The 21,040-nt window shown below is 43.4% G+C and overlaps 1 protein-coding gene across 1 annotated transcript; it reads left to right on the plus strand.

The window, feature by feature from the left end:
• Positions 1–964: 964 nt before the first annotated feature.
• On the plus strand, positions 965–20,493 carry LOC126088193 (uricase). Its single transcript, XM_049906319.1, has 6 exons — positions 965–1,024; positions 1,127–1,402; positions 5,202–5,397; positions 9,313–9,499; positions 13,350–13,473; positions 20,262–20,493. The coding sequence occupies exons 1-6, from the start codon at positions 965–967 to the stop codon at positions 20,433–20,435; spliced, it is 1,017 nt and encodes a 338-aa protein (XP_049762276.1). The 3' UTR covers positions 20,436–20,493.
• The last annotated feature ends 547 nt before the right edge of the window (positions 20,494–21,040 follow it).

Consider the following 21,040-nt stretch of genomic DNA (forward strand, 5'->3'; position numbering starts at 1 on the left):
ATTATTGCTATAACTGTAGCCTTGGAGAACTTCAAGCGTGTGTCGTCATTCCTTAGTACCTCTGTATCCCTCTTCTGTGCGGATTAATTCTTCCTGACTAAGCTCTTAAACCTCAGCCTACTCTTCATCATTACCAAATTGTGATCTGAGTCTATTTCTGCCACTGGGTATGCTTTAGAATCCAATACCTGATTTCGGAATCTCTGCCTGACCATAAAGTAATCTGACTGAAATCTTCCGTATCTTCTGGCCTTTTACAAGTATACATCTTCCTCTTGTGCTTATTGTTTCATCTTCCTTAATCACTGAATTACCCGTTCAGTATCCTCATATACTTTCTCAGTCTCTTCATTTTCTGCTCGCTACGCTGGTGTGTGTACGTAACTTATTGTTATCAGTGTTGGTTTTCTGTCGATTCTGATGAGAACAATCGTATCGCTGACCTTTCCTGCCTCCGTAGTCTTAACGAGTCCTACTCCCGTTATATCATTTATACCTGTGATGCAGCGTATCAACATACCCTCTGTTTTACTCTGAGAGTCTCCCTTCATAGTTGAGTACCATATGAGAAGTCTGCGCTCGATTCCCGGCTGGGTCTAAGATTTTCTCTGCTTGGAGACTTGGTGTTTTGTTGTCTACACCATCATTCCATCTTCACCGACACGCAAGTCATTGAAGTGGCGTCTATTAAAAAGACCTGCATCCAGGCAGCCACTCTACCCAACGGGAGGTCCTGACCATACACACATATTTCATTCTTTCCTTTGAGAAACTAAGACACCGTCCACGCTGTTTAATGCCATAACATTTTAGTCTCCCAAATACAATTTTGCCTCTCACACAGTTCACATAATGACCCAAAAAAGTAATTTTAAACTGTTGGCTCTATAAGCACTGCATTTACGCGGTCAGGTTTTGTGTCTTCTGTCGAGAGTCTTCCTGACGAGTCTCTGGTCTGTACAGGATGAACGGCGTGGGCGCCAACAAGACGCACCAGCACATGCGCGCCGGCGGCGGCCTGCCCGTGTCGGCGCTGGGCACGGCGCTCGAGGTGCCGGCGGCGGAGCGCCGCCCCCGCGTGGGCCGCCTGCCGGCGCAGCTGCCGCCCCCGGCGCCGGGGGCGGAGCCGACGCTGCCGGACCCGCGGCCGGCCGGAGACGCCGACGCCGAGCCGGCGGCCGGGGAGGCGCGCTACGAGCTGCACGAGTACGGCTACGGCAAGAACTACGTCAAGCTGCTGCACGTCAAGCGCGACGGCGCCACCCACTCGATCCGCGAGTACGAGGTCAACACCCACCTGCGCCTCAACTCGAAGCGCGACTACCTGGCCGGCGACAACCGCCACATCATCGCCACCGACACCCAGAAGAACACCGTCTACGTGCTCGCCAAGAAGCACGGCGTAAGTACCGCGCTCCTGCTGTGCCATTCCGAGCCTCCTGTCCGTGACAGACAGAGGCGGGGTTAGCCTAACCCTCTTACTACAACTTTCTATAGTGTTATTAGTCAGTAGCTCTCGAAACTTCAGAAGACGGCTGGTTGAAGCTACAGACAAATGTAATGTATTGCGAATACAAAGAAAGAAGGATCCTTTACTGTATGATTATATGACAGCGGAACAAACACTGGTAGCAGTTACTTCTTAAAATATCTGGGAGTATGCGTATGGAACGATCTGAAGTGGAATGATCATATAAAATTAATTGTTGCTAAGGCGGGTGCCCGCGCCCGGGTTCCCGGGTTCGATTCCCGGCGGGGTCAGGGATTTTCTCTGCCTCGTGATGACTGGGTGTTGTGTGCTGTCCTTAGGTTAGTTAGGTTTAAGTACTTCTAAGTTCTAGGGGACTGATGACCATAGATGTTAAGTCCCATAGTGCTCAGAGCCATTTGAACCATTTAAGGCGGGTGCCAGGTTGAGATTCATTGGGAGAGTCCTTAGAAAATGTATTCCATCAACAAAGGAGGTGGCTTACAAAACTCTCGTTCGATCTATACTTGAGTATTGCTCATCAGTGTGGGATCCGTACCAGGTCGGGTTCGCGGAGGAGGTAGAGAAGATCCAAAGAAGAGCGGCGCTTTTCGTCTCAGGGTTATTTGGTAAGCTTGATAGTGTTACGGAGATGTTCAGCAAACTCAAGTGGCAGAGTCTGAAAGAGAGGCGCTCTGCATCGCGGTGTAGCTTGCTGTCCAGGTTTCGAGAGGGTGCGTTTCTGGCTGAGGTATCGAATATATTGCTTCCCCCTACTTATACCTCCCGAGGAGATCACGAATGTAAAATTAGAGAGATTCGAGCGCGCACGGAGGCTTTCCGGCAGTCGTTCTTCCCGCGAACCATACGCGACTGGAACAGCTAAGGGAGGTAATAACAGTGGCACGTAAAGTTCCCACCGCCACACACCGTTGGATGGCTTGCAGAGTATGAATGTAGATGTAGATGTAGATCTAGATGTATAGGAAACAGACAAACGTCGTGGGTAGAGCACGTCTCCAACATTGCAACTCAGACTACAAATGCTCAGCCGGCTGGGTTGGCCGTGCGGTTCCAGGCGCTACAGTCTGGAACCGCGCGACCGCTACGGTCGCAGGTTCCAATCCTGCCTTGGGCATGGATGTGTGTGATGTTCTTAGGTTAGTTAGGTTTAAGTAGTTCTAAGTTGTAGGGGACTGATGACCTCAGATGTTAAGTCCCATAGTCCTCAGAGCCATTTGAACCATTTTACAAATGCTCAATACTGACGTGGTTTGTGAGGCGACACACGTCAATATGGGCGGAGGAGCACGTGCGTGAAATTCATTGCTGATCGAGAAAGGGCAGCGACAGTGGACCACTTTGTAAATCAGTTCATTGAGTTGCGTACCTGCAGGCGCGTACTAACTCGATGCAACAATATGGAGCATCTGATTTGTCTACGTGTTTTGACATGCTTGCCCTCTAGTGGTGCGCTCTGCAACTAAACTGCGGGGCATATTACAGATCGAAACTTGGGAAGATGGTATATTCGATAATGTGTGTCATTTTTCTCTGTGTCTTCTAATTTTCTGAATGCCTGGAGGAACCCATGAACAACTTTGTATTCTTTCAACTTTCTTGAGAATATGTATTTTGGTACTACATATTTCTTCTCCCTAACAGTCGTTAATACTAATTGTTTAATTACAAATATGCTACAAAGAGGGTAAGTCCACCCATGAAAAGCCATTGCTGACAGTCTGCAGTAGGATTTTTGAGCATTTACTGTACTCGAACGTTATGAATCACCTTATTGACTTGTTGATACATAACCAAAACGGATTCAGGAAATATCGTTCTTGTGCAACACAGCTAGCTCTTTATTTCAATGAAGTAATGAGTGCTGTGGACCAGGGATCTCAGATAGCTTAGATATTCTTAGATTTCCAGAAAGCTTTCGATACCGTTCCTCACAAGCGACTATTAATCAAATTGCGTGCAAATGGAGTATCGTCTCAGTTGTGTGACTGGATTCATGATTTCCTCTCAGAGAGGTCACAGTTAAGAGAAGTGATATTTGGCGTTCCGCAAGGTAGTGTCATAGGCCCTCTGCTGTTCCTGATTTACATGAATTATCTAGGTGATAATCTGAGCAGCCCCCTTAGATTGTTTGCAGATGACGCTGTAATTTACCGTCTAGTAAAATCATCAGATGATCAAGTCCAATTACAAAATGATCCAGATAGAATTTCTGTATGGTGCGAAAAGTGGCAACTGGCACTAAACAAAGAAAAGCGTGAGGTCATCTACATGGGTGCTAAAAGAAATCCGATGAATTTTGGGTATACGATAAATCGCGCAAATCTAAGGGCTGTCAATTCGACTAAATACCTAGGAATTGCAATTACGAGCAACTTAAATTGGAAATACCGCATACATAATGTTGTGGGGAAGGTGAAACAAAGACTGCGCTTTGTTGGCAGAACACTTAGAAGATACGACAAACTCACTAAAGAGACAGCCCACATTACACTTGTCCGTCCTCTGCTGGAATACTGCTGCGCGGTGTGGGATCCTTACCAGATAGGATTCACGGAGGACATCGAAAAAGTGCACAGAAGGGCAGCTCGTTTCGTGTTATCACGCAATAGGGGTGAGAGTTTCACTTATATGATACGCGAGTTGGGGTGGCAGTCACTGAAACAATTTTCTCTTCCGAATGCGAAAATATTTTGTTGACACTCACCTACGTAGGCAGAAATGATCATCATAATAAAATAAGAGAAATCAGAGCTCGAACGGAAAGATTTATGTGTTCCTTTTTCCCACCCGCCATTCGGGAGTGGAATGGTAGAGAACCCTCTGCCAAGCACTTAAATGTGAATTGCAGAGTAAACATGTCGATGTAGATGTAGAAAGCAGTCCGCTTCAACAAGCCACGGACACGGGCAGCAGTGCATGGTCTCGGACTTACCAATGTAGGCACGAACAACGGCTATAAGAGATCACGCAACGCGCTACACCCACCATAAAATATTCAGACGTCGGTTCAGATGTCGCATGAAAAAGTTAAAATAAATAACTCTTTATTTATCACTTTAAACTTCGGTTTTCTACTATTCGGTCGGCGGAGGAGAAAAAAAAAACATACTGGCTTTTTGAGTCGGCCTTGAGGCATTTTATACTGCGCAACACAATTAAAGGGCTACGTTTTTAAAACCCCGTAATAGTCTCCCCTTGCGACGCAGAAATTTGGAATTTGGCCCAAAAGTATCTATAAACTTCCTCTGTAATGGTGCAAAAGCATGGCGCTCTTCAACATCACCCTCGGGCCAAGCGGCACTTCCGACAGCAAGGGGTCGAAACATGCCGAAAATAGACCACAGCTCAGAAGTTCATGTGAATTATAAGGTGGTTTAATGATATCATACTGGCACCAAATATCACCACAGTTCAACCTAGCACCAATGTGAAGGTGTCACACGATGGGAAGGCCGTCACAGCCGCTGTTACCTACATTTCAGCGCTTCTTTTGACGCCTTTGCGATGGAGAGAACACAAAGACTGCTTTAAATATGCAAGAAGTTTGAACGAAAGAATAGTACTTCAAAAATATTTTCTGCGCTTAATATCTCTGTACTTCCCGGACGATGACGTTTCTTTCCTGTCCGTTGTGGCTCACATAAACCATGCTGATTACGGATTGGGAAACGTGTGACGCGGCCTTTGACGAAGTGTTCCTGTATCGCAGGTGGAATCACCGGAGGACTTCGGGTTGCTGGTGTGCAGTCACTTCCTGTACACGTACCGACACGTGGAGGAGGTCTCCGTACACGTGGAGGAGTACCCCTGGGAGAGGCTGCAATCCGACGAGCGGCCTCACAACCACGCCTTCATCTTCTCTCCCACAGCCTACAGGTTCTGCACCGTCACGCAGGCCAGAAACGGTGAGCACAACTTCAGAAAGTACAAGGCACTGTGGCTGCATGCATATTTCGTTAAATACTTAGTTTAATACCCTATCAAATTACAACCACTACTGTTTCGCACTTACAGAACACTTTTCTCTGAAGTAAGCCTTTTCTTGTATATTTCCTTTCCTTTGAGATCTGTTTCACCGTATTTACTTGTTTTCTCTCAGTTGGACTTCTTTGCCATCTCCACCGAAGATCCTTTGAGGAAAATAAGAACTATAAACCTACTTTCAACAGATCGATTATAGGTATCACAAATAACTAGTAGCATGATTGGTTTAGAAAAAGACGAGAACGATTTTTTTTAAATTTATTGTTTTAGGGGAACAAAACCAGATTTTCTGTTAGTGTAATTTAGCCTGTTTTAATAAGTGTCGATAGAGATTTTAATTTTGCTAGTAACAACTGCAGTACCATTTCTCTCGCTGTAGATTCGCTCTGAATTGATAGTAACAATCAATCAATCACAATAGGGTGTCGAAGTTTTCCATCAAACTATTCTAAATTTGACACGCATAGTAAACTTCCAGTGAATTACCAGAAAAAAATGTACTCGTAAATTTTGGCTTTTTGTTCAATCGAAGTACTCGCCATTCGTTAATTATTCAGTACCCTTATATGACTACTTGTCGATGTCCCCGCCACACACAAATTCACGTTTCATTAAAATAACTTTATAGTCAGTGCTGCAGTTTCGTTCTTTGTTTGCGAGCTTTGTTTCGCCAGGTTCCTCTCACTGAGCAAGCAATTATATTATATAGCTTTAAGCTACTTTGGTGTTCTCTTCTAGAGTCGTGAGGTTTTTCATATCTTCACTCCTTGTAATTCCCATCTGATATCTTCCATCGGAACTATCTCATAGAGTCTTTCCGCAAAATTCAGTGAACTAGATTAGCTCCGCTGGTACTCGCAATCTGTTTCCGAATCTTGTTATATTGAAAGCTGAATCGTAAAAGACGATAGTTTTCCTTTTAGTTTTCACCTAATCAGTAATCAGTGGATTTCTCTTTTCATTTTGGAAGAAAAATTCCACATGCGCAGAGTTCTACCTATTTACCGCTGGTATACATACAATGCAACCACCTTAATTTATTTATTGTTTTTAATAGCTACCATTCTCTAATTTTATTTCGTAATTATTCTAAAAGTTTCCAGCTAATTTATTTCTTCTAAGATAACAGTACTTACTAACTAAATTTATAAACTTGTTATTTAGTAATTAAGATTTTAGTCCTATCTTAGTTATAATTTGCTTCAGAAAAAGATAGCGTGAGATTTATGGCTTCCGGCACTAGGATAGCTTTCCTGAAATTTGGAAGACCACGACAAGGCTAAGAAGTTGAGATCCCGATGCACCTGCAGTGCTTATTAAAGTTCCCACTGATCAACAATACGCTGTCACAGTACCACTTTGTGCTGCCATCACCGCCGGACGTCCTCCGGCTCTGGAGCTGCATTCATGTCACCATTAAGGAGTACGGCGCTACGGCTGGGAGTGTCTGGCCTTCCTGTGTTGTCTGGCAGCTGTTTCGCAACATGTCACAGATGACAGCTCCGGGTCCCACGCTTGACTCCCCACCAGATGAAGTTCAGCATACGTCTACGCCAAACTTTGCTTACATTCTTTTTAGATAAACTCTTTTTGGTAATGGGCGCCGTCATTGTAACTACTAAAACAGCTAAGCTGCCGACGTTTCGACTGACTTTCTGCAGTCCTCTTCAGGGCGGTGAACCCCCTTGAAGAGGACCGCAGGAAGTTGGTCTAAACGTCGATAATTTCGATAATTTAGTGGCTTTAGTAGTTACAATGACGCGACCCAATACACAGAATTATGTTCACCTACCTGAAGAGATCGCAGAAAGCCGGTCTGCAATTTAGCTGTTTTAGTAATTGCAATGATCCGGCCCAGTAACCGAAATTATTCTATCCAAAATAACACCGGCCGTGGAGGAGTCCGTACTTAATTACATTCATTTATATAATAAATTCTTCGTGGACCTCCGGTGTTGCTCCTATCTTTAAAGATAAATTTGCAGTTCTCTCCCGGATATACACTCCTGGAAATGAAAAAAGAACACATTGACACCGGTGTGTCAGACCCACCATACTTGCTCCGGACACTGCGAGAGGGCTGTACAAGCAATGATCACACGCACGGCACAGCGGACACTCCAGGAACCGCGGTGTTGGCCGTCGAATGGCGCTAGCTGCGCAGCATTTGTGCACCGCCGCCGTCAGTGTCAGCCAGTTTGCCGTGGCATACGGAGCTCCATCGCAGTCTTTAACACTGGTAGCATGCCGCGACAGCGTGGACGTGAACCGTATGTGCAGTTGACGGACTTTGAGTGAGGGCGTACAGTGGGCATGCGGGAGGCCGGGTGGACGTACCGCCGAATTGCTCAACACGTGGGGCGTGAGGTCTCCACAGTACATCGATGTTGTCGCCAGTGGTCGGCGGAAGGTGCACGTGCCCGTCGACCTGGGACCGGACCGCAGCGACGCACGGATGCACGCCAAGACCGTAGGATCCTACGCAGTGCCGTAGGGGACCGCACCGCCACTTCCCAGCAAATTAGGGACACTGTTGCTCCTGGGGTATCGGCGAGGACCATTCGCAACCGTCTCCATGAAGCTGGGCTACGGTCCCGCACACCGATAGGCCGTCTTCCGCCCACGCCCCAACATCGTGCAGCCCGCCTCCAGTGGTGTTGCGACAGGCGTGAAAGGAGGGACGAATGGAGACGTGTCGTCTTCAGCGATGAGAGTTGCTTCTGCCTTGGTGCCAATGATGGTCGTATGCGTGTTTGGCGCCGTGCAGGTGAGGGCCACAATCAGGACTGCATACGACCGAGGCACACAGGGCCAACACCCGGCATCATGGTGTGGGGAGCGATCTCCCACACTGGCCGTACACCACTGGTGATCGTCGAGGGGACACTGAATAGTGCACGGTACATCCAAACCGTCATCGAACCCATCGTTCTACCATTCCTAGACCGGCAAGGGAACTTGCTGTTCCAACAGGACAATGCACGTCCGCATGTATCCCGTGCCACCCAACGTGCTCTAGAAGGTGTAAGTCAACTACCCTGGCCAGCAAGATCTCCGGATCTGTCCCCCATTGAGCATGTTTGGGACTGGATGAAGCGTCGTCTCACGCGGTCTGCACGTCCAGCACGAACGCTGGTCCAACTGAGGCGCCAGGTGGAAATGGCATGGCAAGCCGTTCCACAGGACTACATCCAGCATCACTACGATCGTCTCCATGGGAGAATAGCAGCCTGCATTGCTGCGAAAGGTGGATATACACTGTACTAGTGCCGACATTGTGCATGCTCTGTTGCCTGTGTCTATGTGCCTGTGGTTCTGTCAGTGTGATCATGTGATGTATCTGACCCCAGGAATGTGTCAATAAAGTTTCCCCTTCCTGGGACAATGAATTCACGGTGTTCTTATTTCAATTTCCAGGAGTGTATTATGTTTATCGCATACCACTTAAGACGTGTTGTGTGCTGTACTTCAGTTACTCCGTATTCCGTGGCCTCCTTAAAATGAATACAGTACCGAACGATATGGTTCGGCGTTCCAATTTCTTCGTAGTTACTGCTGAGTCGACATCCTATGCTGTTCAGATGTGAAGCGTAAGGCTGCTGTCCTGTACGGAAATGGATCTTACCCCTCGAAGGTAGAATGTACTTCATTTTAAGTCTTTAGCTCACACTGTGGAAGATCACGCTGACGCGTCGTGCCCTTGAAACTGCATCCCCGCCTTCCTTCCATACTCGCATTAATGTGTACCTGTACTATCGTTCCTTGGTTTCAGGGGGTAGATTTTACAAGTTTCGCGACAGATGTAACTTACTTGAAACCCTGTTGTCCTTTTGCAGAGCGGCCCAAGATAAAGGGCGGGCTGCGCGACCTGCGTGTCCTCAAGACGACGCAGTCAGCCTTCAAGGACTTCATCCAGGACGAGTACCGCACGCTGCCCGACGCCAAAGACAGGATCTTCAGCACCATCGTCAGCGCCACATGGGACTACTCCACCGCCAACGGCGTCAACTTCGACAAAGTCTGGTGAGTGTGCCTGCTGCTGCGTGACCGGTGACTGCCCTCTCCTGTCTACAAGTAGTGGAGACTGGGGCTAGTTGGCATGGATTTTGGTTTTTGATTTTTCTACTTTTTGTGTAATACTTGGAGAGAGTCTGGCGAATCCCGCAATTAGCTTAGCTTATTGTTTACAAATTCATATAGGACCGATTAATTGAATACGTAGCCGAAAAACATTTAAGAACTCCGCTGACAGCTGGTAAAATTGTTGTTTATTAAAAGGCGGCCATTTTTCCTAAGAGTTTGGAACCAGGCCAACTATCTTGAGGTGCTAGGTTAGTTGGCATACCCCTATGTGTGAATCGGCATAATCTGATGTGGATAATTAGGCAGAACACAGAAGTTTTCAAGGAACACCATACTATTTTATCAAAACTTGCGATAACTTTCTTTTCAAAGAATAAATTCTTCAAAAACTAAATACCTTGTGAAGAAATAACACTTGAACAAAAACAAATTCTACTGAAGTTCATAAACAACTTTATGAGCCTAAATATCTGACCGAACAATGAATACGTCAAGAAAAATAGCTTCTGCTAATTATAGATACTTGTAATTATTCAAATAGAATCAGTTCAATGTTTTAAATCTCCTACGAATGTAGAAGTTGGGCGCTCGTTTATTTGAACACGTGAATTAAATTTTCCCGCAGTTTTATATTGGTTGTACCAAAGCGAATCATCGTCGTCTGGCCGTCTCAACATTTCCTCTTTTTGACCATAGTGGACACGCGAACCTCATTGTTGTCGGTTCGACAATCTTCACTGGATCCTGACTCGCATAGTAATTCGCCAAAACAATCATTTAAATGTATTTGTACCAAATGGATATCATAAACGAAGTGGATACCACACGATCCCGTACATCAGAAACAAAAGATTGTAATACATGCATGCAACTCCAGTTAACCTCACTTTCGAAAATTATTATCAGTAGTTTCTAAATTTGATCTACAGGTTCACAAGAACAAAAAAAATTACGATCAAAAAATTTACTCACCAGTCAGAAAATGATGAAACTTTGGCCCTTCCTTCGTGACATTTCCAAGCAAAATTATAGTGGATGGTTCGCCTTTATAAACACTCATTTCTAGCACGATGGGAGTGCACTGGCTCTACGGTGGCAGGAAATAGAAGATGTGAGCCAGCCAGTCCCTTATGCCAACTAACCTCGGTCTCCCCTATGTCAGAAGGAATGAAAAAGGTTGGAGTCTAACATCTTGATGATGACAATGTTATCAGAGGTTTACCATCTGGAAGTCTGGAAGAGAAAAATAAATTAGCCCATCACTGTACAAAGGTGATTGAGAAATTCAAGGAAAACTTAAATCAGGATGTCTGGGGCAATACGAATCCCGTATCCTCCAGATAGTGTATCCGTTTTTGCTGTTCGACAACGTGCCCAAGGCTAATTGGATGTAGGCTCTTTTTTTATTGACATATCATCACACGAAGGCCCGACGCACATAAACAGTATTTTAATTTTCTGAGCTTTTGCTAATCTTGGCAGAATTAACTGACGGTTAAATTATCGTTCGTGAGAAGCCTCGTGTAACGAGTGGTGCTACGAATCCACGTTTAAAATTAATTACAGAAATTAACTGAAAAAAATAAAAACGCTCAAAATATTTTTGGTACAGACAAAAAAGCAGCTGTCATCCACACTCAAACCAAGTGGTCATAATCCCACTGAATGAAGTCTCAGGATATTTTGCGCTTAATTAACACTCGAATTTTCTGTAGAGAGATACTGACGTAATTTATAACTTATTTTTAAAGCAAAAGGTGTGCATTTGTTAAAGACTTTTGAGAGCTCGATAATAAAAGAGAAAGAAGATATGAAGTTCTTAATGTATGCCGTTAAACATTTCGATGAAAGAGATTGGAAATGTGTTCTATATGAAGACTTGCCGCTCCAGTGCAATCTTCTTCGGTTTTTGTATGTTTATTCGGCAATGGAAGGCGAAACTGAACCTGCTCCATTCAATTTCTGGTGTGTAGCCTCATAAATTCAGCTTCTTCTTCTTCTTCTTCTTCTTCTTCTAATATTTCGGCAGTACATCGCTCAGCCATGAAGAAACTGAGATTTTCCGACGGCTTGCATTTTGCGTACTGTGTGAATAATTTTTAAAGCGTGCTACGGCTGTCAAATGCTTCAAGAAAACCACAATTTAAAAATAACGCTAGTTAAGGAAATTACGGGGATTATGTATCCTTAGCGTGCTGTCACTTGCGAAATCCTTCGCAAGACAGCATTATTCATAAATATCTCCAGGATTTCAGAAGACAACTGCGGAGAAACAACAGACAGACGTCAGCATCTCTCCATGTTCCTCACATTATAAGCTCTCAATTTAAGCTCTATTACGGGCTGAAGAGCAAGAGAAATTCATTGGATTCCCCTGGGAAGGCGCAACAACTAAAACCCAGATTGTAAATCTTTCCTTTGGGTTACCTTTTATGAAACATCCCCTTAGGAAACTTTATATTTTACTGTGCTGGAAAACCACTTACGTTATTTGATTTTCAAACAGCTGAGCTGAGATGACCGCACTCAGACATTTCTCTCTTTACTTATTCTGATCAACACTAAACTGACACACAATATTTTTTTAGCGCAACGCAATCTGACTTTCAATAATCCCTACAAAAGAATGGCCCTGATTAACAATAACCTATACCTTTCATGAATCACTTACCTCACAAAAATCTTCGTTACTCGAACTACTGCAATGCAGCGAGCGCCAATACTGCCAGCTAAATAAAAGATTCTAACTACTGAAGGCACTAACTACTGATAGGCATAGTTAGCAAATGAAAGATTTTGATAGAGAACAAACAATGTATTTACCTTAATAATGTTCAAAAGTCATCATATATATATATATATATATATATATATATATATATATATATATATATATATATATATATATCAGTTCATGATAGCCAGTATTACAAAATTACTCTTTCTGATGGACACACGTCCAGATCAACCGCTCTCAAAATTCTGCCATCTCTCTCCCCACACCCACCACTGCTGGCGACTCATCTCCAACTGCGCAACGCTACGCGCTGTTCACATCCAACTGCCAAACACTACGATAGCAAATATTCCAACAATGCAACAGACTGCACACAGAACAGTCCGTGATTTTCATACAGAGCGCTACGTGTCGTTACCAACATAAAAACCTAAACAGCCTACTTACACATTCTACAGGCGTGAACTAATTCGAAGGGACAACACGGAGCAGGTGACTTGTCTGCATGCTGCATTTTCCGACACGCCGGCCCCATACAATTGCACTAATTGTATTGTACCTACGCTACGGCGCGTATTACGAATCGAAACTTGGAGAGATGTTCTATCCACTGATATGGGTCATTTTCAGTATATCATGCAGTTTTCGTGGAGTCATTTCTGAAATCTTGGAGGTATATGGGAATAACGCTGTATATTAGAGGCGTCCGTATTACGTTACGCACCCTATAAGTCGGTCACAGGTCACATTACGAAGCAAGTTTTTATACAGTTGAATGCCATATAACCTCAATAATGAAGTTCCTTAGGTGATGGACACGTTTGTTTAGGACACTGCTGATGCAGCATTTTTTACAGTAAAATGTTATAAGAAACTGTCGTTATTTTCGGTGATTTAGAAGTGCACACATTTGGTATGCCGAAGGCTGACTTTCTTTACGACGTACGACGTTAAAGTAGTAGGTGAAAAGAAAGTAATTTTAGGCCTGAAATTTATGGCCACATCGAGACCCCTTCAGACGGAGCTAGATGTGATTGTTGTTTCTATTTGTAGGGACGCGGTGAAGGAGTGCATCCTGGACAAGTTCGCTGGACCGCCGGACTCCGGCATCTTCTCGCCGTCTGTGCAGAACACTCTGTATCTCACAGAGAAGATGGTGCTCGACAAAGTCCAGCAGGTCAGTATCTACCCCTGTTCATTGTTCGAGAAGTAGAACTGTTATTGGACTACCACAGTTCCAGTCTTCTACTAACGACACATGTGGAGGACGTGTACATAGTAGTTTTTGCGGCTACCTGTGTCTCCCATACGTCAGTTGACACTGCAATTTCGCATATACTGTAATTTTGGGAATAATATATTCAGACTCATTGTTGGGTTCTCACATGCTTCATGTTGTTCCCAGAGGCGTCTGGTTGAGCTTCTTACATTGTACCATTCTGACAGTCGATCATGCCCTGAAAATTATAGTTACTCTGCCCTTATGTTCACAGCGGTTTGCAGAGTACACATGTGGATGTAAATGTAGTTTGAATTTCAGTCTGTAACACGCAAAATAATATGCAAAACTGATACTTCATGTGCTGTCTCAGGTGGGTTGTACAAATGACCCCGTATTGAGTCGCGTTGAAAGGAGCTCAACAACTTACCAGTAGAAACAAATCTCGTGAGTAATTACTGTACTCTTCGAAGTTTTTAAAATTATGCCAAATTATATTCAAGGACACCCACCAATATATGGCTGTTAACAATACACCTCTTCTAATCTATTTCACAGAGCTTTCTTATTTGGTAGTTTGTGAGAAAATTTCGTGAAAGCTCTTGACATAACCTAAAGTTTCCAAGAGATTTTTCCACATAGTGAGGACTAAATTATTCAGATCATCTTTTACTCAGTCTTGCCAAAGAGTTGTAATCGATATTTTGTCGTTCATTGACAGTTACGATTGCACCACTGTAATGAATTTTCAAACTTTTATTGAACCATTGGAGATCCCAAGCGTTCCGTATTCAGTTTCCGATGGCCACGCACTCCTACTTGAATTTTTTTTATATCAAAGAGGAGTTATCAATGTGTTTCCTTGTTTATGATTTGGCAAAAAAAAAAAAAAATGGCTCTGAGCACTATGCGACTTAACTTCTGAGGTCATCACTCGCCTAGAACTTAGAACTAATTAAACCTAAGGACATCACACACATCCATGCTCGAGGCAGGATTCGAACCTGCGACCATAGCGGTCGCTCGGTTCCAGACTGTAGCGCCTAGAACCGCACGGCCACTCCGGCCGGCTATGATTTGGCCTTCGTCACAGGGAACACTCTAGAATTTATTGCATCCTCCGTAAACATGTTTTTCATCTTAGTATGTAAGCCGCTAAAAATATTTGTACTAACGGATTACTGTACATTTATCTACTTTGTCAAAGGAAATTATTTTTCAAACGATGAAACTTCCTCTGCATTCATATGAGTTCATTTCATTTGTGTTATATTACTACTTGCCTGATGGTTTTAGGACTACTCATATACCTGTCTGAAAGTAGCTGCTTATATTCATTGAGACAAATTTTGTCGGCCGGAGTGGCCGAGCGGTTAAAGGCGCTACAGTCTGGAACCGCACGACCGCTACGGTCGCAGGTTCGAATCCTGCCTCGGGCATGGATGTGTGTGATGTCCTTAGGTTAGTTAGGTTTAAGTAGTTCTAAGTTCTAGGGGACTTATGACCACAGCAGTTGAGTCCCATAGCGCTCAGAGCCATTTTTGAGACAAATTTTAAGAACACGTTTGCGTTTTTCACCCTACAGCAGTAGCCATAGTTTACTATAAATGGTAATAAAGTTACCAGTTTCACGTTAGATTGAAATATGGGAACGTTTTTGGTATGAAAATAAAGTTCTGCAAGTGTTCTTGGCGATTTGCGTCACATACCAGGTAATTCAATTATCACAGCACATGCATTAAACTTAGAGATCGGTAGATGGAAATTCCTGACTGTATCTTCTGGTTATATTTCAATGCAAGTGAATGATCGTTGTAGATAATGTCATGAACATGGATTTTATTTAATTTTGTGTTCTACATGAGTTTGACCATTACAGCGAAACAGGAACCAGTGGAAGCAGAACTTCACCTGACTATAGTTTGTTTGTGCAGTTATGTGGCACAATTACGAAGAAGGATGAAGGAAGATAAAGATTTAACATTACGTCGATATCGATGTCATTACGTTCGAAGCAAAAGCTCGGATTCTAGTAAGTTTGGGGGAGGAAATCGGCCGTGTCCTCCCAGGAGCGATTCAGGGAAATCAAGGAAAGCCTGAATCTGGATGGTCGGACGCGGATTTGAACTGTCGCCCTCCAGAACCCGAGTCCAGTATGCTAACCAATGTGCCACCTTGCTCTGTTACAACTGCACCTTTACAAGATTGTATATGGGAATGACGAGAGTGAATATTTGTGCAGGACGAGGACTCGAACCCTGGTTTCCCGCTTTACGCGAGTGGTCGTCTTAACCGCTTTGTCTATTCGTGCACGAATCACGACCAGATCCAAGCTTCTATATGTCGTCGTCCGTGTTTCATAACCCACACTCGAACATTATGCTTATTACCGTCCACGAAGGACCTATTTATTGAGAGCCGAGGGTCTGGTCTTGGCGAATAAGTACGAAACAGCGGTGCCTGTGTTATTAATAAGTACGCTGCAATGTAATTACGCCTTTTACCTCTGGAACATGCAGCTTAAATAGTTGCAGAATGTGTAACTACAGGTCAGTTTCACAATAAGAACCATACATTTCCAGTCTCGGAAATTCCAATATGGGGATTCCAATGTGGAACACACGTATTATGGTTCAAATGGCTCTGATCACTATGGGACTTAACTTCTGAGGTTATCAGTCCCCTAGAACTTAGAACTACTTAAACCTAACTAACCTAAGGACATCACACACATCCATGCCCGAGGCAGGATTCGAACCCGCGACCGTAGCGGTCGCGCGTTTCCAGACTGTAGCGCCTAGAACCGCTCGGCCACTTCGGCCGGCCACGTATTATGGTACGTATTCTGCAAGTATTGTAAAGGAGAGAGTGATGATACATGTGCTGCCTATCCTACAGTTTCTCTGTTTCTTTACATATTCCACAAGCAATATGTCTTCTCGTAAACAAAATACAACCAGTTCTTTAATTTGGAAATAGATTTTCATTTTGAGTAATAGCATGACAAAGCAAATCGCTCATAAACAATGACCGTCATTTCCCTCATCCAAACAATACTAATAAGCTTACTGGTGAGGAAGACAGGGAATCTAAAAAAGGACGAACGGCGAATTATTGCTGTCACAGATTAATTTTCCGCGTGTACGGTAATTATCTACTCTGTACGGGTGGTAGCTTTATGGAATTCGTCAGTGGGTGTTATATCGCACACGCTCCGAGTTGGCTTTTTTAATTACTCTCGTTTTGGGACGAAACCGCTCGCAAACACGAATGATGAGAGCTTTTGACAGGACATGGCATGAGAAGCGAGTGTGAGCGCGATATTTCGTTCTCTTCGGCAGGAGAATTTCGCGATTGAGCTGTATGTTATTGCTGTAGCTGCTTAATCTCACACAAATAAAACAATATTTACACAACACTGTTAGGAAAACAGATGTATTCTTCATTAGATGGATTAATTTGTGTTTTACGTCTTGGATTGCAATGTCTTCTGGTAGCCAGCAGTGTGAGGAGAAGGTTGTGAGAAGTCTTGCGTGCTTGATAGAAATATTGTACTCACTGCATGAATGCCACAGCGCAATACATGTCCTTTTGTCTGAGTGGCAAAATAATGTAGGTAAAGTTGATAGAATGATCACAGGGAGATACAGTGTACAGTGAGATGAAAGCAGTAGCACGGGTAAAAATTTACTCCAGATGATTAAGGGAAGAATATAAGCTCAGATTAACGATAAGTTAAGGAAATGGACCTTCTCTTCGTTTAAGGAAACATCTCACAATTCTTCTGCAGTGGTTTTATATTCTCAAGAAAACACAAACCAGGATGCTTAGGCGGGAATTTAAACCTACGTCCTTCAGACTACGTGTCTAATTACACAACTGTTGAATCATCACATGTACTACATGTGCAGTAAGGTGGTGGCTTCACTTTAAGTTCACTTAACGTTAATAAAAGAAAAGATCTTAGTCTCGGCCCACCCCGTTCGATGCAAAGCGAATTAAAAATAAGTAATGTGACTAACGCAAGATGTTGTTTATTTTGTGCGTCATTAATGAGTCTTAAATTTCACAGAGAAGATATGAATGAATAATTTATAAGCTATGTGATACCTGGTCCGATGAAAGAGGTGGCCTGTTGACCATAAGCTGGTCAAGCTAAATAAAATAATAAATAACCATCTTGTACCCATAACGAAGTAAAATTCAAAGCTACTCCTTCTATGAAATGTCGCAAATAAAGAGCACAGTTGGCAGTAAGAGATGATGCGTCGCTAAGTTTCATAGTGGCTTAGAGTAAATTTTCTCTCTTTTGAGTCGTCACACGACTGCTTCGACGTTCTTCTCCGTTTATTTATATCCCGTGTTGCATTATGTATGCGTGGCTTCTAAGCCAATGTCTACATTATATACAGATGAGGAGGCTTACACAGATTACACCAGCGTGGAGAGTTCCATTAAACCAGTCTTGGGTGTGAAGACCACGGCAACAGCAATATGTGTAATCTGTGAACTGCATCTCCGTATTTACTGCTTTCTGTATTACCTAATGAATTAGTCTTGGATTGCTCCACTCGTATATCAATTTCTTGTAAGAGCACCTGGTAGACTGCTTCCCTCAAATGTTCTTTTTATTTGCTGCTCTAAATATCCTCAGTGCTTCTCACAGCATTCAGTATTGCTGGCTTTCTATTGCCATATTTTCTTATTTTTCCGGTGTCTATGTGTTCTTACTACACAGTGCTATGCTTCCGACAAACGTTCTCGTAAAATTTTCCAAGTGTTATAGTTTAAAATTTGATGACAGCAGTTGTTCTGCTGAAAAAACTTCCTTCTCCTACATTATCCTGCTTACCTTTACCGAACTTCGCCAGATTTGTGTAATTTTGCTCTCCAGGCACCACAGTTACTTCGCTTTTTCTGCTCCATCTTCCTCACTTGTGAGATTCAGCCACCCGTTTTTTTAGCCACAAACAACCTTATACCTGAAATGTAAGCCAAGCAATCTGTTTGCACTACTTAATATTGCGTCTAGTTGTTCCCTGCTCAGCTAGAGGGAAAACGGCGTTTATGAGCCTCACCATATTTTTCATAAAATTTTTCATCCCCTGTTTCACCCTTTAGGTGTTGAATTTCCAAGAACACTGAAAAGCGTATCCTTTTATTTCTGACGAGAAGCCAAATACCAAATTTCATAGTTCTAGCTTCAAAATTGCCCTAATAGCGATAGATTTCAAAAAATTCTTATCCCCTATTTCATCCCCTTAGGGGTCTATTTCGAAAATTACCTAGCGAGTTGGCTCAGCGGTTAGCACACTGGACTCACATTCTGGAGAACGACGGTTCAAACATGCTTCCAGCTATCCAGGTTTAGGTGTTCCGTGTTTTCCCTAAATTGCTCCAGGCAAACGGCGGGATGTTTCCTTTGAAAGGGCACACCCCATCCCTGATGCAATCACTGTTTGTGCTCCGTCTCTAATGACTTGGTGTCGACGGGACGTTAAACCCGAGCCTCCGTCTTTCCTTCGAAAAAGCCATTCTTAAACGATGCCTACAGTGTAAGGTCAACACCCTCTCCAATTTTCAAGTTTCTATCCTTACCGGTTTGGGCTGAGCGATGAGGAGTCAGTCATCGGAACGTTTCCTTTTATATACAGAGATATAATTAGTAGAACAAGGTGTATCCATTAGCCATTTTCAGATAAAATGCTGTTCGATGTAACTGAAAGAATACATTGAACTGTCTTAAAACCCAGATAATGATGATTCGGAGAGTAGTTTGTTTGGTTTTAATTTCTACCTGGCATGGTTGCTTCCGCTGCGTAATGGTACCTCCTTAGCACACCTTTTAACGTAAGGTCTCTCTCTCTCTCTCTCTCTCTCTGTGTGTGTGTGTGTGTGTGTGTGTGTGTGTGTGTGTGTGTACACCCACGAACGATAAACACGTAAAAAAATTTTAATTTTTGTCTAGAGTAAGGGATAACATTATCTCAGAAATAAATTAAAGATAGTACCAATCCCCGTTTCCGGCCAATGTTTTCGGGGGGTTCCCCTTGCTTCTAAGGCAAATGGTAGGCGTCTCCCATTCATTCGCAATTGGGAACCCCTCTGCGCTACTACGAACAGCCCATTTAACGACTGGCTGGAAATCCCTGCAACTCTATAATGGGTTAGAACTCAAACACTGGATTAGAGAATGAAAACTACAAAAAGAACTAAAAGACCGTTCCAGTGAGGTACTGCAAAATACATGGAGCAAGTCGTCAGTTTTACTCTGTTACACACGATGACAGACACACACGCATACACTATAATCTAATTTTTTTTCATCGATGTATTATCCCCGAATCAAAGTAAGAGGAGTTCCAATATGCGGCGATTCTTTGCTGTAGACAACAGCATCAACAGTGAACCATCTTACAGTGTTGCTGAGCTAATTTGATAAATCATTTATGCATAATGAGAATACTGTGGGCTTCCTTTGGGGCGCATGTGATTTCATTACTATTGAATATTTACCGTCCAATATAACATACTGGGATTTATTAATGATAACTTTATTGACAAATTCACACATATCCTAAGATATGATCGTAGCTTATTGGCCGCCAGGGTAATTGTGCGTGAAATGCCTTTCGGAAATCTGGAAAGATGGAGTCTACCTTTTCTGCTGTGAGGAACTAGAAAAGTGCGGATGTAGTTCATTCCAGCGGCGCATCAGCGTACCTAACGAGGCTCTCCCATTGCAGATTTCGCAGATCGAGATGTGGATGCCCAATAAGCACTACTTCACGATCGACCTGAGCAAGTTCCCGCGCAGCATCGTGGGCAGCGACAACAAGGAGGTGTACGAGCCGGTGGATAAGCCGTCCGGCATCATCCACGCCAAGCTCGCCCGCAAGGATCTCAAGGCCAAGCTGTGACGTCACCGCCGATAGCGACGCGAGCGCTTCTTGGCACTATGCTCGAATTTCAAAGTGCACCGAAAGTCTCGCGGGCGCTTTACGTTGCTCGATAAAATGTATTGTACTTACGCGGAACGGGTTTGCCTGCTGGACAGATTATGCAAATTTTCGAGCGGCAGAGCAACCATCAGTTATTGGCTAGTCTGTAAAAAATAAGTCTTCAACTAAGTATTGTAAATTTACGCACCTTACTATGAAGGATTGTACATTTGTATAAAGATAGTTACAATAAAACTATTTATTAAAAGTTAGGTAATGTCATTTCTATATCTTATCAGTTGTATATTTCCATCCTTTAATTTTGAAACACCCCCTTAGAAAAATTAAGAATGACTCTGCTGGAAAACCTATACGTTACTTGTTCTTCAAACAGCAGAGCAAAACTGAACGTAATCAGACATTTCTCTCTTTACTTATTCTGATCAACACTAAACTCACACACATTATTTTTAGCGCAACGCAATCTGACTTTCAATATCCCTACAAATGAATGGCCCTGAACAACGATAACATATACCTTTCTTGAATCACTTACCTCACAAAAATCTTCGTTACTCGAACTA

This window comes from Schistocerca cancellata, chromosome 6 (genome assembly GCF_023864275.1).
Source record: "Schistocerca cancellata isolate TAMUIC-IGC-003103 chromosome 6, iqSchCanc2.1, whole genome shotgun sequence".
NCBI lineage: Eukaryota > Metazoa > Arthropoda > Insecta > Orthoptera > Acrididae > Schistocerca > Schistocerca cancellata.

What these genes read in the sequence shown, in the direction of transcription:
- LOC126088193 (XM_049906319.1), top strand. Translation starts at nt 965, where the DNA reads ATGAACGGCGTGGGCGCCAACAAGACGCACCAGCACATGCGCGCCGGC. An exon ending in TGCTCGCCAAGAAGCACGGC is followed by an intron (nt 1,403 to 5,201) that starts GTAAGTACCGCG and finishes CCTGTATCGCAG; the next exon opens with GTGGAATCACCGGAGGACTT. An exon ending in TGCTCGACAAAGTCCAGCAG is followed by an intron (nt 13,474 to 20,261) that starts GTCAGTATCTAC and finishes CTCCCATTGCAG; the next exon opens with ATTTCGCAGATCGAGATGTG.